At 42.4% G+C, this 22,016-nt stretch overlaps 1 protein-coding gene across 4 annotated transcripts in view; it reads right to left on the bottom strand.

Moving 5' to 3' along the window:
- The window catches only part of CHN2 (chimerin 2), a 387,683-nt gene that overhangs the window by 93,928 nt on the left and 271,739 nt on the right, over nucleotides 1–22,016 (bottom strand). For 3 of the 4 annotated variants that reach the window (XM_033930756.1, XM_033930753.1, XM_033930755.1), the window contains 2 exons: nucleotides 6,215–6,262; nucleotides 3,721–3,805 (listed from right to left, as the gene is read on the bottom strand). In XM_033930756.1, coding sequence (XP_033786647.1) covers nucleotides 3,721–3,805; nucleotides 6,215–6,262 — 133 coding nt within the window. The remainder of the gene's footprint in view (nucleotides 1–3,720; nucleotides 3,806–6,214; nucleotides 6,263–22,016) is intronic. The other variant, XM_033930754.1, reaches the window with a different exon arrangement.

Consider the following 22,016-nt stretch of genomic DNA (forward strand, 5'->3'; position numbering starts at 1 on the left):
AAATCGAGCAGATATTTTGCGTGTGTAAAACACGCAAAATATCTGCCCGAATAAAAAAAAAAAAAATTAAAAAAATTGGCAGAAGTCTTGACAGCAGTGACAGGAGGCTGTTTCTCCTGTCACTACTGTCAGGGCTTTAGCGATCTGTGTAGTTGGCGGGGGGCGTGCCAACAATCGTCTCCATTTGCATGCAGGTCTTTAGTGAATTTGTCGGTCTGCATGTAAACGGAAACGGATTGCACACGGATCGGAGGGTCAGTGAATCTAGCCCAAAGACCTCTTGCGATTTAACCACTTTGTCTTATTAGCAAATTTAATTATCTCTCTAGTTATTCCCACCTCTAGATCATTGATAAATATGTTAAAAAGCAATGGTTCAAGCACAGACCCCTGGGGAACACTACTATTTACTCTTCTCTTTTTTTAAATTTCTTTATTCATTTTAAAACTTTCAACAAGTAATTCATTATAAAATCATATACAGTACACTATAATAATACTTATTAATCATACATTCACTGAAATCAAACTATAACTTCGCCCTCCCATCTTTCTTCCAATATAATCATATAATTTTATATATATAAAATCCTCCTCCCTCTCCCCCCTTATACTCCACTGAGAATATTAACCATTTAAACCTACTTTGAAGACCCTAAGAAAGCCATCGACCTGCTGAAAAGAACAATGGCAGCATTAGCAAAGGTTAATTTGAAACTCCACAAAATAGCTTCCTAACACTGCCAAGGTAATGAAAGCATTCGTCTCAGTAGACCATGATAAAGATTTGAAGAGGGTAATTTTATATCAGGGTGCCAAGATTAATAGGACAGATGGCGCCTGCTTTTAGTCTATTTTATAAAGACAAATATGCACCTATGGCACTCATTTTCAAAGAAGATAAATGTGTCAAAATGGTCAAAAAATTGTCCATTGGCTGGAAACTGTCAAAATGTGATTTTTGAAAGGCAGAATCTGGACATTTTACCTCAGTTCATCCAAATAGCAAGGGGGGGGGGGAAATAATAAAGAATGCTTTTATCTATTCCTGCTTCAATCAAGTAACTGAAGGAATGAAGGCATGACCCCTCCCTCATCTCTCAGTGGTTACTGACTCCTCTCCCATCCCTTTATGAAGTGAAAGTGACTACCAGACACTATGACAGCATGGTGAGCAGCATTCAAGTGTAAGGTCAGTGCAGTGGACTTTGAAAATAGAACCCAGATGTATCTCCCAATTTAACTCTTATTTCTGTACAAATATGTAAGCCCTCCTGGAACATAGAAATGCCTACTTTACCTGAATTTATATGACATCTGCAAGTGTGACGGTTATTATAGTGGTGTACTTTTAGGTACAGTAGGCTTTTATCTGTTCCTGGAAGGCTCAAAACAACTTATAAAGGAATTAAGGTCAGATATGTGCCTGGACCCTGTTGTTTAAAGTCTACCGCACTAACCACTTAACTGAAAAGAATACCAGACAAATGCTTTTGTACCTGCTTTTTTGGCGTTGTTTCATTTTGAAAAATGGCTGTTCATTTTGAACATTTTTAGTACAAAACGTTCATGTATTTTTTTCCAGTTAAAAAATGGCTGCGAGATGGACTTTTTTAAAGATTTTATGAACAAATGTTCCAATTCTGACTTGGACGTTCTTTCAAAAATGTCCCTTCGGAAGTATTTATTTATTTATTAACTTTATTGAATTTTCAGACATTGGCAGTGCATTACAAATAGTATAACATTAAAAGCTTGCATAAAATGTACCTTAATGCACAAAATATAAATGAAACAACCATTTTACTCCATCATATCTTTATAATATACTAACACAAACCCTGCAGAAATAGCACCTAGAGTGTGTGCGTTGACATTTATGCCTGCTCAGTAGCAGGCTAAATATTAGAACATAAAGAACATGAATATTTCATAAAATAACCAGTTCTAAAGCACCGAAAAATGTTTGTCAAGTGATGAGAAAGTTCACAATATCTCATCTATATAGCTCTCACTTTGGACTTCAGTGGCTACATTCATCAAATTCATACCTGAGAATTTACTTAGCCAATTTCTTCATCAGCCCAAGCTTTATCAACAATTTGCTTGCAAATTCAAAGTTTCTTATATTATTGATATCTTGCATATTTAAATCAAAATTACTCATCTTTAGCTGCAATTTTCTCAAGCAGGAGCTGCCGCCATTAGTCCACCCATGCCCTAACCATAGTCATCCCCCTGAGCACACCTAGTATACAAGTATGCACCAACTCACATTGCACTTCCTGTTAGGCATAACCTAATTTTTATAAAAGGTCTTTTACATGGATAAAATAGCATTTTACATGTGGAAAAAGATTTGTATTACATCTCTCCACACATCTGGACCTGAGAATCAATTTGTCTCCACTTGAGTGCAGCCTCAGACCAAGTTGAGACCTAAAAAGAAATACCTTCACCTTCCAGCTCTAAACCCATGAAAATCCACGTACTCACTGAGAAAAATTAATCATATTAAAAGCAGATGTAAATGTCCTCGAGTAGTATTTAAACTTAAATTGTTGATGACTAGACCTTTCTTGTTATTTGTCCTGCGGTTGCATTCTGTTGTATTATATATTGTCTGATGGGATGCTGTTATGTGGTCTTCAGTTGTCATCAATAAAAATGTTTGAAATTAAACTTAGTGGCTCTACTTACCATACAAAGTTAAGAGAACTTTCATTATGAATAAGTCATTGAGACACCCTATTGTCTCCAGAAAGGGGACATGAATGGGAAGTGTGGAAGGATTCCCTACAAATCCTTGACAAATCCTCACGTCTCTGCCTTTGTGCCTTGATCAAGAGCAAGTCAAGCACCAAGATCGACCCTTTATTGAAGATATGATCAGAGCTATGGGAGTATGGATTGTCTGTGAACACCTGATACCACCTGGGAGCTTTGATACTAAAGACAACCACTAAAGACAAACTTCTTCATGAGACCTATAATGAGGAGTACTCCTTGCTCCTCATAAAGATAGAGGGACTTCATGGACATTGTATGTCTTTACTTTGTTTTGATTTCTGATAAGATTTAATAATAGTGGTAGTATCTACTGATACTAGGCAGGGAGTGTCTGCCCACACAGTTGTTATTTCCATGTTTATATTATGTCCCTGCAAGCTGTGCTGCTCACAGTAAAAGCATCAGCCTGCAAAGAATTATTCAACCTTTACTCTTTATGCAGTATGTGATCTCTTCCCTCCAGTCTTATTTAAATTTCCTTGCTTTAATTCCTTTGCTCAAGATATAACCTTTGAACTCATTAGTCATCTCTAGGGAACCCTAGTTCTTGTGGGTAATCTGTTTTATCCCGAGATCTCCATCTTGGTCTCAAAAAGCAAGTCACTCATCACAACATTTCCTCCATTCTCTGCACCCGTTAGCTGCTTTGTTTTTTGACTATTTATTCAATCATCCATTCATTCAGTCCTCTATATCGAGTGAAGTATTTACAGAGGGACTCTTCACACTTGTAATGACCCAGGATCAGTTCAGAACTCTTTTCTGTAACAAACAGTTGGAAACTGAGTTTTCTCATATGAGTGTAGCTCTGGTTTAACATCTACTATTTAAATTGGACAAGATTCTGCTTCACATTGTCAAAAACAAACACCTTCTTTATTCTCTGACTTCTGTATAAGGAAGATATGAACAGAAAATGTAAGTAAATACCTGAACACCTGACTCCTTGAGCGATGAGTCCCCACATGAAGTTGGCACAGTATTCACACCAGTGTGGACCCCGGAATGTGTGGACCTGTCGCACAAACATAAGGATTTGAGGAAACGAGGAGGCAGATGGCTAACCAATGAAGCAACTAAAAAAGGACACGGCAGGAATGCGACAACAACAAAGCAAGCGTGCACTCTTCTATGTTGTCTTGGAAATAATTAAGCTCTGGGGTGAGGGAACATGTTTACTTCTAAAAAAAAAAATTATCTGTTTCCTCTCTTTGGCAAAAAGCATTTATTAATATCATCTGCAGACACAGTAAGCAATTCAAGAGATACAACCGCATATAACAATAAAAAAAATAATATACTGTGGAAAGAAAGAATCTTACTATCTTAAAGCTTTCCAGGTGTGTATATTATATACACACTCCCATATGGCTTAAAAAACAACAACCCCAAACCAAACTATACAAAGCTTGATTGTTGCTGTTGTCTGGGCCTTGCGCATCTGGGTAGATAAAACCCCCATTTCAGCTATCATGCGGTGGATTTCTTCAGGGTATGCTATGAGGTCTGCAGTTTGTCTTTATATAGAGAGTAAAAAGGTGTGGTGGCCGTGTTAGTCCACTCTTCAATGTAATATTTAGAAATAAAACAATGTCGTTTCTGATTAGCTTTTGAAGGTAACCCCTTCTTTCTCAGATCAGAAATAAGCAAATGCTGGCAACATCAGTATATATAAGGGAAACATGAGAGCATTTCAGTAATAGTTGGAGACAAAGATATGACAAAACAGTTTGAATTTCTTTACAGTGGGAAGGAAAGTCAAAGTCTTTGTTAAGATTCTATGAAAAGCCACATTTGTGTCACATACCATATATTTTACAGGGAGGTGTACACAGAGGTAGAGTCTGGACAGAGTATGGGCAAGATTCACACTTATAAAACATACCAGGTCTGTCCTAAGTGCTCACACAGGTATAATACCCGGTTATGCTAACATTTTTATCAGGCCCCCCTCTATATATAAGGACCATGTTAAAGAATTATTCTCTAATAAAGCAATTCTATAACCTCGGCATTCACATTTACATGTTATCCCCTGGATTCTATATATCACCCAAATTTGGGCTTCCATGGCAAATGCACACACATGCGCAAGCTGTCTTCAGTTTGAATCCCTCATGAAGGAAAGTAAAGGAACAGCGAGGAGGTAACAAGACTGAGAAGCATTCATGAGAATGAGAGGTACATCGATGAAATGGTTCATGAGGCATCAAAGATTTCAAGCAGTGGGGAAGAAGAGGCTATGCTGAAGGAAGACAGCTGGACACAGATTATGGAACCCTGCAAGATTGGTTCTGTGACTCCACTCGCCCTTGAACTGATGAACCTGTATGCTGCCCTGGAAGTGGAGGAGATGACAGCATCCCAGGTAGAGGAATGACCAAAGATGAAATCCCCAAAATTGCTGGATGCATGACCATTAGGAGGTGTAAGGTAGTGGTGTTTGGCGATTTCCTTCTAAGTACAGAAGCATCCATCTGCAGACCAGATATGATATCCCGGGAGGTATGCTGTCTGCCTAATGCCAAAATCCAAGAAGTTATGGAAAGATTGCCAAGACTCATCAAGCCTGATGACTATTATCCAATGCTGCTCATCTACGTTGGCACTAATGATACTGCCAGGTACCCCTGCAAACGTATCAAAAGTGACTTCGAGACTCTGGGAGAGAAGGTGAAGCAGTCAGGTGCGCAGGTGGTATTTTCATCCATCCTCCCTGTCGAGGGTAAGGGCCAGGTCAGAGAAGCATGCATCCTGGAGATGAATAAGTGGCTATCTGGATGGTGTCGTTGAGATCATTTTGGCTTCCTGGACGATTGGATGATTTTCAAGGGTTGCTGAGCAGGGATGTTATCCATCTATCAAAGAAAGTGTCTTCGGCGGCAGGCTGGCTAATCTACTGAAGAAGGCTTTAAACTACAAGTGATGGGGCAGGGTGATCAAAGCCCGTGGGTGAGTATAAACCCTCAGGTAAGTAAATCACTAAATACCTCTACATCAGGGGTCTCAAAGTCCCTCCTTGAGGGCCGCAATCCAGTTGGGTTTTCAGGATTTCCCCAATGAATATGCATGAGATTTATTTGCATGCACTGCTTTCAATGCATATTCATTGGGGAAATCCTGAAAACCCAACTGGATTGTGGCCCTCAAGGAGGGACTTTGAGATCCCTGCTCTACATGGATGGGAAAAGAGGGCAATGTCTGGAAAACAGTATATGCTAATGATCGAAGTATGGGAAACAAGATTCTGGATCTAGAAGCTGTGATGGAAGAAGATGAGTTGGATATAGTGGCGATCACAGAGACATGGTTCATGGAGAACTATGACTGTGACGTAGCTAAATTGGGCTATAATCTGTTCAAGAAAGACAGAGGAGGAATAAAGGAGGAGGAGTAGCGTTATATGTTAAAAATGCTTGAGTACCTGATTGTAAAACCGCTTAGATAACCTTGATAGGCGGTATATAAAATCCTAATAAACAAACAAAAAACAAAAATCATATTAAAGCCACACAATTGCAGGATCTGTAGGGCAAGAAGAGGCACTATGTATCAATTTGGAAAAAGGGAATGGTAAAGCACAGTTACTTACTGTAACGGGTGTTATCCAGGGACAGCAGGCAGATATTCTCACACATGGCTGACGTCACCGACAGAGCCCCGGTACGGACACTTTAAAAGTGCATCGCCACTTTAAGACTTTCAGAAAGTTTGTGATAGCCTGCACCGTGCATGTGTGAGTACCTTCCCGCCCGATGTAGGCACACGGTCCCTCAGTTCAGATAAGCCAGCTAAGAAGCCAACCAGGGGAGGTGGGTCGGTTGGTGGGTTGTGAGAATATCTGCCTGCTGTCCTTTATGTTGCCTTTGAAATAATTAAGTTCCAGGGTGAGGGAACATATTTACTTCTAAAAAAATTATCTGTTTCCCCTCTTTGGCAAAAAGCATTTACATGTATTAATATCATCTGCAGACACAGTAAGCAATTCAAGAGATACAACTGAATATAACAATAAAGAAAATAATATACTGTAAAAAGAAAATCTTACTATCTTAAAGCTTTCCAGGTGTGTATATTATAAACACATATCCATATGTAACTGTAAGTAACTGTGCTTTATCCCAGGATAAGCAGGCAGCATATTCTTATACATGGATTCACTAGGGGCAGGTCATGCCAATCCAACCTTATCAGCTTCTTTGACTGGGTTACAGGAAAGCTAGACTCGGGAGAGTCTCTAGACATAGTGTACTTGGATTTCAGTAAAGCGTTTGACAGTGTCCCACACCGTAGACTATTAAACAAGATGAAATCGATGGGGTTAGGTGAGAAACTAACGGCATGGGTCAATGATTGGCTGAGTGGAAGACTTCAGAGGGTGGTGGTCAATGGCACCCTCTCTGAGACATCGGAGGTGACTAGCGGAGTGCCGCAGGGCTCAGTCCTGGGACCATTCCTTTTTAACATATTCATAAGGGACTTGACCCGAGGGCTTCAGGGAAAAGTAGCGCTGTTTGCCGACGACGCCAAGTTGTGTAATATAGTAGGTGAAAGCGATCTCAAGGATGGTATGGCGCAGGATCTGATCAAGTTGGAAAACTGGTCCTCAACATGGCAGCTGGGCTTCAACGCAAAGAAGTGTAAGGTGATGCATCTCGGCAGCAGAAATCCATGCAGAACATACACTTTGAATGGAGAAACACTAGCTATGACCTCAGAAGAACGGGACTTGGGAGTAATCATCAGTGCAGACATGAAGGCTGCCAAACAAGTGGAGAAGGCCTCATCCAAGGCAAGGCGGATGATGGGATGTATCAATAGAAGCTTCGTCAGTCGTAAACCTGAAGTCATAATGCCACTGTACAGAACCATGGTGAGACCTCATCTGGAGTACTGTGTGCAATTCTGGAGGCCACATTACCGTAAAGATATACTGCGAGCTGAGTCAGTCCAGCGAATGGCCACTAGGATGGTCTCCGGACTCAAGGGTCTCTCATACGAGGAAAGACTGGGCAAGTTGCAGCTCTACTCTCTGGAGGAGCGCAGGGAGAGGGGTGACATGATTGAGACATTTAAGTACGTCACGGGTCGTGTCGAGGTGGAAAACGACATATTCTTTCCTAAGGAACCTTCAGTCACAAGAGGGCACCCGCTCAAACTCAGAGGAGGGAGATTTGGTGGTGACACCAGGAAATACTTCTTTACAGAAAGGGTGGTGGATCACTGGAACAAACTACCGGTGCAGGTGATCAAGGCCACTAGCGTGCTCGACTTTAAGAATAAATGGGACATCCACGTGGGATCTCTACGTAGGTCAAGTAGCACTCTGACTTAATGTGGTGGGACAGTAGAGTGGGCAGACTTGATGGGCTATAGCCCTTTTCTGCCGTCATCTTTCTATAAAAAAAAAAACATGGGTGACTTCCAAGCTAACCAGAGGGGGATGGTGGGAGTTTTGGCCTTTAGGAAAATAAATTTTGTAATACTGACTGGACGAAGAACCCATCTGGAGAAAGATTCCCGACAGTAATAAGAGGTGAAAGTGTGAACTGAGGACCAGAGGGCAGCTTTACAGATTTCCTCAATAGGAGTTGATCTGAGGAAAGCTATAGAAGCGGCCATAGCTTGGACCTTGTGGGCTGTGACACGACTCTCCAGTCACAGTCCAGCCTGAGCAAAACAGAATGATATACAGGCAGCCAACCAATTGGAAATTATTCTTTTGGAAATAGGATGCCCCAACTTGTTTAGATCAAAATGAGATGAAAAGTTGTGGAGATGTTCTATGCGACTTTGTCCTGTCAATATAATAGGCCAAAGAACGTTTACAGTCCAGAGTATGAAGCACCATTTCTCCTGCATGAGAATAAGGCGTAGGGAAAAAAATAGGAAGCACAATTGACTGATTAAGATGAAATTCAGTGAGAACTTTTGGCAGAAACTTCGGATGTGTGAGAAGAACCACCTTGTCATGGTGAAAAACTGTAAAAGGTGGATCAGCCACTAACATATGAAGCTCACTGAATATCCTCGCTGAAGTGAGTGATATGAGAAAAAAAACTTTCCAGGTAAGAAATTTGAGATGCGCTGTAGCCATTGGCTCAAAAGGAGGTTTGATCAACCTGGAAAGAACCATATTAAGGTCCCAGACGACAGGAGGAGGTTTGAGAGGTGGTTTTACATTCAAAAGACCTTTCATGAACCTGGAGACCAAAGGATGAGAAGTGAGAGGTTTACCCTTCACTGGGAGGTAGAAAGCAGTAATCGCACTGAGATGGACTCTAATGGATGTAGATTTGAGTCCAGAGTCAGAGAGATGAAGTAGGTAATCCAACACTAGTTCAACTGACAAGGAAGTTGGATTGTGATGATGACCGAAGAAAACCAAGTCTACTTTTGTTGATAACATTGTTGAGTGGCTGGTTTCCTGGAGGCATCTATAATATTGCGGACAGGTTGAAAGAGATGTAATTCAGATAGATTCAGCCTGAGAGAAGCCAAACTGTCACATGTAATGATTGCAGGTTGGGATGAAGAAGAGCTCCTTGATTCTGTGTAAATAGAGTAGGAAAAATTTGAAGAGGAATTGGTTTGCTGACTCTGAGCTGAAGTAGAAGGGAAAACCAATGTTGCCTGGGCCACTGAGGAGCTATGAGAATCATGGTGATCGATTCCTACTTGAGTTTGAAGAGAGTCTTAATATGAGAGGAATGGGTGGAAACGCATACAGAAACATTTGCGTCCAGTCCAAGAGGAATGCATCCACCTCCAGGTGGTGAGGCGAATAAAGTCTGGAACAGAACTGGGGCAACTTGTGATTGTGGGGAGGTGCTAAGTTTCAAGTTTTATTAAAATTTTGATGTATTGCAATATCATTAATTCAAAGCAATTTACAATTTAAAACAGGATCTTAATTATTAACTAAAACCAACACAGACGGACATGACGTACCAATATATAAGGGAAGTAGGGAGAACTACAATAGGTATAGTAAAGGATACATACAAGGAAAATACAAATGGAGGGTAAGAAATTTTAAAAGTATTGATAAAAGTATAATAGAAAGTTAAGAACTTTTTTTTTTATTATTCAATTTCTCAGAGCCTAAGACAGAGGACAAGTGAGTTTAAGCAACGAATGGGATCAATAGAGACTCCGATAATTAGGTCTCAAAAGCATCCTTGTATAACCAGCATTTTAACAGACCTTTAAATTTACTTAGTGATTTTTCTTCCTTAAATGATGGCAAGGAATTCCATATTCTGGGCGCTGTAATTGCAAATATCGTATCTTGTCTTGTATTTATTATATCAAGTGATGGAATTACTAGAAGATTTTTGTCCTCTGATCTCAAACTTCTAGTAAGAATATATGGAATAATGTACCTTTCTAAAAATGATGGAGCTTTAGTTGTTAATATATTGAATGTTAGTATTGCTAATTTGTAGGAGATTCTGTGAACAATTGGAAGCCAATGAGCTTCTTTAAGAAAAGGCGTCACATGATCAAATTTTTTCCTATTTGTTATAATCTTAATTGAGGTGTTTTGAATTAGTTGTAGTCGACGGATTTCTTTAAGAGCTATTCCTTTATAGAGAGAGTTGCAATAGTCTAACTTCGAAATGATCAGCGAATGTACAAGGATATTAAGTGATGATGAGTCCAAAAAGGGGGCGATTGATCTAATCATTCGTAATCTCTGAAAACAACCTCTTACTACTGCACTAATCTGATTATGATATGTCAATTTTTGATCCAGAATAACCCCTAGAACTCTAATCGTGGTGACTTCCTGCAATTGAATATTATTTATGTTTACTGAGGTGGTGAGTTTCAGTCATTCTTTCCACGGGAAGCGTATTATTTTTGTTTTATCTGTATTCATTATTAATTTATTTTCATCAAGCCAGTCAGAGATTGTACTTAATTTTTTACTGATATTTTGGAATTCCTCTGTAGAATATAAGTCTAATAGAAGCAGGAGTTGAAGATCATCTGCATAAGCGAACGCTGTAAACCTAATAGATTGACAGAGGGTCAGCAGAGGAGCTAGAAAGATGTTAATAGTAGGGGAGATAATATCGGTCCCTGTGGGATGCCATAGTCGGTAGATATCAGGTCTGAGTTGGCATTATTAAAGATAACTTTTGATGATCTTTCCGAAAAATAAGATTGAAACCATTGTAACTTGTGGAGTGCCCCATTGAGCAAGATGGGATGGAGAACTGCAGAGTTGAGCATCCATTCGTGAAGCTGTAGAATCCTGCTGAGGTTATCTCTCAAGGAATTCTGCTCCCCCTAAATGTAGACTGCTTTCAGGAAGATGTTGCGAGCAGTCGCCCAAAACCAGATCTTCTGGGCCTCTTGATAAAGCAGGAGAGACTCTGTGCCTCCTTGCTTGTTTATGTAGAACATTGCTATTTGATTCTCTGTACGAAGCAAGAAGACTGGATTGTCGAGAAGATGCTGGAAAGCTTTGAGAGCATAATAAATCGCCCTGAGTTTTAGGAGATTGATGTGGAATTTGCGCTTCATGGAGGACCAATCACCTTGCGTCTGAAGACCATCCAGATGCGCCCCCCAAGCATAAGTTGAGGTGTCTGTCGTCAGCACTTTGCAGAGGGGGGTAAGTGGAAAAGGAGACCTCTGGATAGATTGGAGGAAACCATCCACCACTGAAGCGACTGTTGAAGAGATAAGGTCACAGAAATATACTATAAGAGACGATCTGTCGCTTGAGACCACTGAGAGGCGAGGGCCCATTGAGGAATGTGAAGATGAAGCCTGGCCAGAGGTTTAACATGGACTGTGGAGACCATATGGCCCAGGAGAACCATCATGTGCCGTGCTGAGATGGTTTTTAAGAGAAGGATTCGCGGACACAGTTGAAGGAGAGTGTGTTAACGATCTGGAGAAAGAAACGCCCTCATGAGAGTAGTGTCGAGAATGGCCCCGATGAACTGCAGACTAAGATGGATGAAGGTTCGATTTGGGGAAATTGATCTCGAATTCTAGTGTTTGGAGAAACAATATGGTGTGACTGGTTGTGAGAGCAACAGCCTGAGAGGAATGATCCTTGATCAGCCAATTGTCTAGATATGGGAAGACTTGGAGACTGTGAGACCTCAGGGTTGCCGCCACCACTACCAAGCACTTCGTGACGACCCTTGGAGAAGATGCCAGGCCGAACGGAAGAACCTTGTACTGGTAATAACACTGACTGACTTGAAAACGAAGATATTTTCAGTAAGCCTAGTGAATTGGTATGAGTGTAAGCTTCCTTGAGATCCAGAGAGCATAGCCAATCATTCTGAGCCAAGAGGGGATAGAGAATGGCTAGAGAGAGCATGCAAAATTTTTCTCTGACCAGAAACTTGTTTAGGGCTCTGAGATCTAAAATTGGACACAGTCCTCCCGTCTTCTGCGGCACCAGGAAATATCGGGAGTAAAACCCCTGAGATTGCTGTGTGACAGGAACTTCTTTGATGGCACTGAGGAGAAGAAGGGATTGAATCTCCTGAAGAAGAACGGACTGCGGAGGGTTGGAAGCAGACTTTCTTGGAGGATGATCTGGAGGGAGGGTGGTAAAGTGGACAGAGTAACCCTCTCAAATGATTTGTAACACCCAGAGATCGGAGGTGATAAGCTCCCAAAGATAGAAGTAGGTTTGTAGATGCCCTCTGATTGGCTAAGGAAGAGGATGAATAAAGGAGCAGTGGCTATGCTCTATAGGAACATGTCAAAAATACTGAGAGATTTTTGGTTGAGCAGCCGGCTGATTTGTAGGCTGACACGGTTGTTGCTTCTGTTTTTTGGGTGGAGGACGGGTAGGAGCAGAAACCTTGGCAGAAAACATGTGTTGATATGAGGGAACAGGCTTGAAGGGTCTAGAGGCAGGTGGTTTTTTCTTTGGCTTGAGCAAAGTGTCCCATCTTGTCTTGTGGGCAGAGAGTTTTGTGTAGCGGTATCTGTTGAGTCTCCAAAGAGCTTATCACCCAGATATGGAGCATTGGCGAGACGGTCCTGGTGATTCACATCTAGGTCAGACATCAATAGCCATGCAAGCCTGAGCATGGCCACCGACATGGCGCTGCTCTGGAGGTTAGCTCAAATGTGTCATATGCAGAGCGAACCATAAATTTACGAAGTTGTAGGAGGAGACAAGCTGCTGGAAACCCTTAGCTTTTCAAGCAGGAATGTATTTGTGATAAGCAGAAAACTGCTTGGCGAGATGTTTGAGGTAGCAGGAGAAATAAAAATTGTAGTTCCCTGCCCTATTCGCCAGCATGGAGTTTTGGTAGAGCTGGCGCACAAATGTATCCATTGTAAGTCCCTTTCTACTAGGAAGGGCACAGTCATAGACAATAGCTGATGATGACTTTTTCAAAGTGGATTCCACCACCAGGGATTGATGTTGCTGCTGTGATTTATCAAATCCGGGAGTGGGATCACTTTGTAAAGAAACTCCAACTTCTTTGGTGCAATTGGAATGGAGAGAGGAGTCTTAAAGTTCTTATAAAAAATCTCTCTTGTAAGGGCAATTTGAGCATCTCCCAAGGAGGCTGGTCATAATGAAGAGTTTCCAGATACTCTTTGCTGTACTTGTAATCAGGCCCCAAGGGAATGGATAGATCCTTCCCCATCTGATGGATGTTCTTGGAGAAGGATAGGGGAAGAAGCTCTTGTGGGAGAACGATGTGGAGAACCTGTTGCAGAAGAGCCTTCAGCTTCTGTGGTTGATGGGGTCGCAGGATCTGAGTCTCCCAACAGGTCTTGCTACATCGATGGGGACCAATGTTGGGATCGGTATCAGGATATCAGTATGTTTGCGTTTGCGAGACACCTTACCAGATGGTTCATCTCTCAATGACTGGGTGGACGGAGACCAATGTCGAGATGATTGATGTTTCGACACCCTTGTCGTAGACCTTGAGCGGCGTGTTGAATCTTGACACTGCATTGGTGGAACATCAACGGTGCCGGTGGTTGGTGTCATGATATGCTCAGACTGGACCTGTACCAGAGGAGTTGGTGTCGACACCGGGAGAAGCTGTGACAGAACCAACATTTGAAAATGCACTCCGAGCTCCTCCCGAAGCAAGGCATTAATTTTTTGCTTAAGGGTTAGCACCGGTACAGAAGGTGGAGGCTTTTTTGCCAGTACCGAAAGTGCATCGACACGGTACGGTGATGAGGAAGCCGATGTAGAGGCACTCACTGAGATTGGGACCCTGCTTACGGGACTTCTGCGAGGTCGGCATAACTTGACTCATTGTAGCTTCGACCTACGTCCTGGAGGATGAAGGGGAAGGCTTCTTAGCCGGCTTACCTAATGAGATGGTGTACTGCAACACTGGGGTGAGCGTTGGTGGTTCTGCTGATGTTGAAGTTCTCGGTGTCGTCTTAGTCGGTGCGGTCGGTGTCGGCTTCCCTTCCATGCTGACACCGAAAAGCTTCTGCTGCTGGAGAAGATGATTTTTGAGTTCTTTTCTGCAAAGAAGAGCAGTGCTTGCAAGTTTTGGGATGGTGCTCGGCCCCAAACACTGGAGACACCATCTGTGAGGATCAGTTACAGAAATAGCCCAAGCACAGTGACCACACTTTTTAAAATCTGTCAGTGGGCGTGACATGGACAGGAACACTGCCTCAGCCAAATTGAACTCAATGGCTGAGGTGGACGAAAAGGCCCCGCCAGACCATAACCTGCAAATGGCGAAAAAAATCAAAAATTTTTTAAAAAATGTATTCAATTAAGGTAAAGAAAAATAAAAAGAGAAAAAAATGACTGAAAAGTCACAAACCGAGAGAGCGGGAAGGCAGAAAAAATTTCAACGGCAGTTAAAACTCAAATTCTTAGCTCCGCAGAAACTAAAACTGAGGGACCGCGCGCCTACATCGAGCGGGAAGGCACTTGTGCATGCGTGGTGCGAGCTATCGTGAACTTTCTGAAAGTCTTAAAGTGGCGATGCATTTTTAAAGTGTCCGTACCAGGGCTCTGTTGGTGACGTCACCCATGTGTGAGAATATGCTGCCTGCTTGTCCTGGGTTAATGGGCATCTCTCCTGCTGCTCGGGGGTGAGGGTGTTCACTTGTCAGAGGGAGAGAGTGGCATCTCTCCCACTGCAGTGGGGAGGGGGGGTTGCTTGGCAGTGGCAGAGAGTGGGCATCCCTCCCGCTGCTGGGGGGAGGGGGTGTCGCTTGTCAGCGGGAGGCTAAACCATCGGAAAATAGTTTAGTGACAGTGTTAAACTTTTGAGAATCTAGGCCTCAGTTCCTTCACTTCCTTCATGAGGGATTGAAGCTGAAGACAGCTTGCATGTGAAACCACCCCCTTTGCTTGGGTAATATTTTCTGTCTGCAAAGAGACAGAAGCTGTAACCTGGGCAACGGGTTTTGGAAACATATTTCCCAGCCATACTATGGTTGCAGAAGTGCTCGCACTTGATGAAAGAAAAAAGAGAAAGCAGAAAAAAATCCTACCAAAGCAATGTCTTCTTTCTGATTGGTTGAAAAGCCTATAAATCAAAAGATCAGCCTTGGGTTGGGTGGGAGCTGGGAAGGGTGGGAGGGAATTAAACACTAAACAGAGACTTTAACCTAAAATATTAACCTAGACTAAAACACTTTTGATATAAAACCCCAACAGAACCTCTAAAGTTTACATCACATTTTACTGGGACTTAGTAGAGAACCTAAACAAATCTAAGGAAAGGACATATATAATCCTATCTTAACTCAAAAATATGCCCTATTGGAATTAATCAATCAGGCCTGAGTTCTTTCGTGTTTGGATGTGTGCAGTTTGAGTACTTTAATAGCCTCTATGGTTGCTGGTTAAGTAGGCTGAAATCGTTCCCCTGACGCAGCTCAGCAAAACAGAGAGTTCACCGTTGGGTAGGAGTGGCTGTGGGGCCAAGTGGGCTGGTACCGTTTGGGTGCGTGGAAGACAGCTTGGAGTCTGTCTGCAGCTAAGTTATTTTGTTTATCCTGCTTGCCACTGACTGTGTTTAAGACTGTTTCTTGTGCTATATGCTACACTCACACCTTTGAAAGTTTTATTTTTTTTTTTTTTTTTAAATATCTTTATTCGTTTTTACATTATGCAAACAAGTGTACAATAATTCAAGTCATACTATACATTCTTCACTTGAAACTCTACATTCATTTTATACCATAAACTATCTCCCCTCCCTCCCTTTCCATATATTACCCCTCATAATGTCATAAAACCCACCCATCCCTCCTCCCCCCTACATATATTTAATGGGGATAAATATAATTATTTATTTATTATAATACTCAATTAATGGTCTCCACACCTCTTTAAATTTCTTATAATAACCTCTCTTGATTGCCAATGTTTTTTCCATTTCATACACCTGACAAACCGAACTCCACCAGAAACAATAATTCAATCCTCTATAGTCTTTCCAGTTATGTGTTATATGTTGGATGGCAACTCCTGTTAAAATCATTAACAGTTTGTTATTATTTGATGAAATTTGACTTTTGGCCCTCATAGACATTCCAAACAAAACTGTGTCATATGATAGGGCCACAGGATTCTCTAACATACAATTTATTTGACCCCAGATCAATTTCCAAAAATTATTAATAAAAGGACAATAAAAATGATCTAGAGTTCCAGCCTCAAGATGACAATGCCAACATCTATTAGACTTAGAGCAATCCAATTTTTGTAAGCGAACAGGGGTCCAGAGTGCTCTATGCAACAGGAAAAACCATGTTTGCCTCATAGACGCAGACATTGTACATCTTATCCTCCAAGACCAAATACGTGGCCATTGAGATGCATTAATTTGATGCTTAATCTCAATGCTCCAAATATCTCTAAGTACAGTCCTTGGTTTTTTATTTAAATATCCAGATAATGTTTTATACCACTGTGCGGCCTGGTGACCCATAAAATCTGCCTGGAAGCATAAGAATTCTAGAGTAAAATGAGTATTTAAAGACTTCCATTCAGGGAACCCTGCCTGAATAGCCTGCTTTGAAAGTTTTTGTATTTTTGACGTGCTAATGTTTTTTGGTGGTTCCCATGTGGGCTACTATTTATTGTGTCTCTCACTGCTGTGTCTTGATCGACACAATTTTGGACCTTACTTGTTTGTGTTCTTGAAGTGGAGTTTTTTGCCAGATGAAGTCGAACTGAGGCTTTTTCTCCACAATTTTTGTTATTTTTTGGTGATTTTTAGCGAGTGGGTCTGTGTATGAGTGCAGTGAGTGGATCCCACCATGGTGGGTTCCCTGATTGATTCCAATAAGGCATATTTTTGAGTTAACAGTAAAGAACCCCTTAGGATACTAAGTTTTCAACTGAAAACTCACATAAATTGAGGAGCATAAATTATGCTCTTAAATTTAGACTTGTCATCCTTTATTGTGTATGTGATTTTGCTTAATGTTAAGTGCTGTATGCTGAAAATCATGGATTTCTTGATTCCATAGTCTATCTAGACTGAAAAGTGACCAGAGTGCCAGTATGCCTGATTGCCTAACAATTCTCTCTATGGGATGATCTCGAGGCAAAAATGAAACAAAACCAAAATTGTGCATTCAGCAGCAATGTAAAAAATATCCTGCTCTCAAATAGGTCAATGGCTCGAAAGCATTAAATTAGCATTCTCCTTTATCATGTAAGCACCGTCATCATACCCAACATAATCTTAATTGCAATATAAAAATTCAGATACCGAACAATATTAAACGCATGCACCTTTTAAAAAAAAAAATCTAGTTTAGAGATTAAATGTATTTATTGCTGTTGCTTAAAGCAATTAAAACATAAAATTGACTCAAAGGTGAAATGAGTTAGAACATTGACCTCTTGCATGCTAGGTGAAAAAAACAGTGTGATCATATGTGATGAACTTAAGGTGGCAAAATGTTGAAATGGTAACGGCAAAAGCTAGAAGGATGCTTGGTTGCATAGAGAGGAAAGTCCAGTAAGAAAAAGGAGGATGACACACAAACTTGTGAAGTGTTTCATATTTAAAAAAGAAAAAGGAGGTATTGATGACCCTGTATAAGACTTTGGCGAGACCTCATTTAGAATATTGTGTACAATTCTGGAGACCGTACCTTCAAAAAGTTATAAACAGGATGGAGTTGGTCTAGAGAAAGGCTACTAAAATGGTCAGTGGTCTTCGTCATAAGGCATATGGGGACAGATTTAAAGATCTCAATATGTATACAGTGTTTCCTCGCAAATTTACGGTTTCTGAATCACGGGCTCGCTCATTTGCGGTCTGCTCGGACCGCCTCTTCCTGTAGTAAAGTCAGGCTACACCAATCAGGAGCTGCGTGTCAAAGCAGCTCCTGACTGGTGTAGCTCAACTTTACTACAGAAGAGGCGGTCCGAGCAGACCGCGAGTGATTTTCTTCACCTGCCGACTTTCCAGTTGCCCTCTCCTGCCTTTCCAGCTGCCCTCTCTTACCTTCCCCTGCCTTTTGACAGGTGATAAACCGCATTTGCGTTTTTTTTTAATTCGTGGGGGTTCCTGGAATGGAACCCCTGCAAATTTCATTGGAGTACCGTACTTTGGAGGAAAGGGGTGGGAGAGACATTTATGGGAGATGTGTGTGTCCAAAATGGCTCCCATTTTAAGCATATTCTTTGTATAAAAGCAACATAGGTGCCAATGTACCTTTACAAACTAGGCTCACAGAATTAGCCCCAATTATGCAAAAATGCTGATGCAAATATTTAAACCTAGTCTGAAAAGATGTAAATTTGTGTGAGCACTCTATCCTCCAGATTCCAAGTATTGCGCCCAAATTTCTAAGCGCAAATAAATTGACAAATGAGCACAGAAACATAAAAATTGGGTGCAGTCTTTAAAAATATGCATGCAAATCTTGCAGTGTGCCATTCTATAAAGCACGGTGTATCTGAAAAGGGGAGAATAGCAAGGGCACTCCAAAAGGTTGCATACAGATTTGCAGAATTCGCTGAAAGAATGCCCAATTTGGGAGCCAGTGTTTATATCTGCTTTTATCAGGCATAAAAGTACAGTGACCAAAAGTTAGGTCTGGGATTCTATACAAGGTGATCTCCCCTTATAGAACAGTGCTTAGTGCTCAAGTTTTTCGGCAATAAATTGTTGGAGCCATTTATTGAATTTCCTTCTATGTGTATACAAATGTATTTTTTTTCTTTATCAAGTTTCAATTTTTGATCAAACATTTACATCTTGTACAGAAAAGAGTGATCTAGTTACATAATTCCTCAAGAGAAGAAAAAAAACATTTAAAGAAATATTATTAACTAATCATTCTCAATTTCCCAAATATGGATGCAAGATTGCATTAAAGCGGAGTTTGAAGAAATTACTAGTTAAAACTAGAAGTAAAAAGAAAGCAGATCATCTAATGCCTGGTTAGAGAGACTACATATGTATTTTAAAAAAAATATGAATCATATTGCAAGTTATCTGATCTGCCCAAACTATGCCTCTGGAAATGATTATATGCAGGTCACATAAAAGTAGACTTTCTATGCTCATCTGTCATGCAATTTTTTTTAAAGTTCTTTCCAAGTGTAAAACATGCTTTATACACATGAATATAACTTTATAAAATTAATCTCGGGGGTCACGTGATGCGCCTGACTTGAGCAGACGTGAGTTTGTGAGCTCTCCGACCCGCAGTCTTCAAACATCGGCTTAACTCACTTTTGTGGACTGTTCTTCTGCATCTGAGCTTCCCGGCCCGTTTCGCGCAGGGGAGGGCGTGTGTGGGACCGGAAGATTGCTTTTTTCGGCCCGGAATGCTGGTAAGATCGGCGAAAACGCCAAAGCACAAACCAGCAGTTTCTCTGCCCAAGATGGCGGCGTCCCCGACTCCCGCTCCCGCTCCGGCGCACTGGGGTGAATGGGCCCAGGAGATATCGCGCATGGTGACCGCGGCCCTGGAGGACAGGCTCCATAAATTGCAGTCGGCTGTAGACTGCATCCATGAGCGATTTGAGGCGCAAGCGGGGAGAATAGCGGCGGTGGAGCAGAGGGTGTCCGATGGGGAGGATGCAGCGCTGCAGAACCGAGCGAGTGTGGCTGCTCTGCAATCCCAGGTGACTACCCTGATGGACCGGCTGGATGACCAAGAGAATCGCCAGTGGCGGAATAATTTACGAGTTGTGGGGTTGCCTGAGCTACGGGCAGACCAGGATCTCTATCATTTTTTTCAAGTTTGGCTCCCCACGCGGCTTGGTTTGGAGATGCCGGCAGCTGGGTTCGCCTGCGAGCGGGCGCACTGCGTGGGTCGGAGCGTGGGGGATAACAACCGTCCCCGAGTAGCAATTGCTAGATACCTTAATTGGAAGGACAAAGAGCTTATCCTGCAAGCCTTTAGAAAATATGGGCAGCTAGACTATGAAGGAACAAAGCTGTTGCTGTTCAATGATTATTCCTTACGTGTGGCTTCCCTTCGCAAGGAAATGGCGCCACTTTGCTCCACGCTTCATCGCCGGGGAGTACGGTTTGCGCTTGTGTACCCGGCATCTCTGCGCATCTGGAGAGATGGGAGGCCACAAACTTTCACTGACAGAGCTGCAGCACAGCGTTTTATGGACTCCCTGCCAGTGGCGGGGCTCTGGTGGCGGATCCAGCTGTTTAACTTTCTCTGTTATCAACCGCGCTGTTCTATGTGTGACAGTTCCTGGTTCTCGTCGGACCGCTGAGGACAGTTCTGATCGGTATTCGTTGTCCTGTCTGGCGGGTTCTGGGCCTGGGGTTCCGCTTGGGCCACTGGGTTGGTTTGTTTCTGGTCCTGTGGGATGGACTTTCTGCTCCTGGATACAGTGCTTTTAGTCCATGCCTTCTGCCCGTATTTTTGGACTGGTTCCTAGTGGGTCTGGACTGCTGGTGAGATCAGCGGGGGTTTCGGGGACGGCTGACCGTTCTCCCAAAATGGCGCAGAATGTTTTGCGGGAGACTGTGGGTCTATGAGAGTTCAGCCCTGGCCTTTAGGATGCTCCTCTTTTTGGGAGTGCAGTTTTTTGTTCTTAGTTTTTTCTGTTATGTGGGGTGCTGGAGTTTTGGTGGGGCCCTTGGAGATGGGGTTCTCTGGGGGGTTGGGTGGGATTGGTTGGGGAATTGGGAGGGAGGGGTCCGGGAATGGTGTAGGGGGTGCTGATAGCTGTGTATGTCTGTTGGTGTGAGTGGTGGGTGTGTATGTGGGCGGGGGGAGGAATGGATGTGTGGTGGTGCTTCCCCTTAGGGAGGATCTGATTCTGCTCCTGAGTACATGGGGTTTTTTTGGGGTGCTGGTGCCCCAGTTCACCTGGGTAGGAGGCCTAGCTGGGGGGCTTTCTATCTACTCTATAGTTTGGTTTCTTACTAAGATGTCTGGAAGTCTCTTTCCTCCATGACTAAGTTGACTATAGCCACTTTAAATGTGGATGGGATCCACTCTCCTGTCAAGCGGAAGAAGGTTCTGACCTGGTTCAAACGGAGGGGAATGGATATTGCATTTGTGCAAGAAACCCATCTCTCCTCGGCAGAACATCTCAAGCTTCGCAGGGATTGGGTGGGTGAGGTCTATTATTCCTCATTTGGTACTAGGAAGCGAGGGGTTGCAATCCATGTTCATAAACAACTGCCCTTCCACCTTCACAAGGTCCTCCAAGATCTGGAGGGACGTTATGTTCTAGTGTTGGGGGAACTATGGGGGCACAACTGGTTACTCTGCAATTTGTATGCTCCTAATGTGTATAATCATAAATTTTTTTCAGCTTTGCTTGCCAAGATAGCCATGTATCCTGCTTACCAACCGGTGGTGGGAGGGGACTTCAACATTACTGTGGATCCTGCCCTGGACTGTAGCCCGGCAAAGAAGGTAGCCGGGGACCACAGAGCTAAGGGGGTAAATTTTCTGCTTAGTCAGTTGCAGCTGTTGGACATTTGGGGAGGATTTTGCATCCCATGGAACGCACTTATACCTTTTATTCCCACCCCCATAATGTCTATGCTAGGTTGGACTATCTGCTGGTTTCGCCCTCTCTGCTCCCTAAAGTGTCTGGGATAGCTATCGAGGAGGTTCCTTTGTCGGACCATGCGCCTGTTGTCATGGAGCTTCAGTTTACACTGGAACCTGAGGAGCGACATTGGAAATTTCCGTGTTACCTGTATAGAGATTTTGACTTTCATAAATACCTTCGGGAACAGTGGTTGGACTATAGTTCTCATAATAACACTGACGATGTTCAT

Source organism: Geotrypetes seraphini, chromosome 2 (genome assembly GCF_902459505.1).
Source record: "Geotrypetes seraphini chromosome 2, aGeoSer1.1, whole genome shotgun sequence".
Lineage (NCBI taxonomy): Eukaryota > Metazoa > Chordata > Amphibia > Gymnophiona > Dermophiidae > Geotrypetes > Geotrypetes seraphini.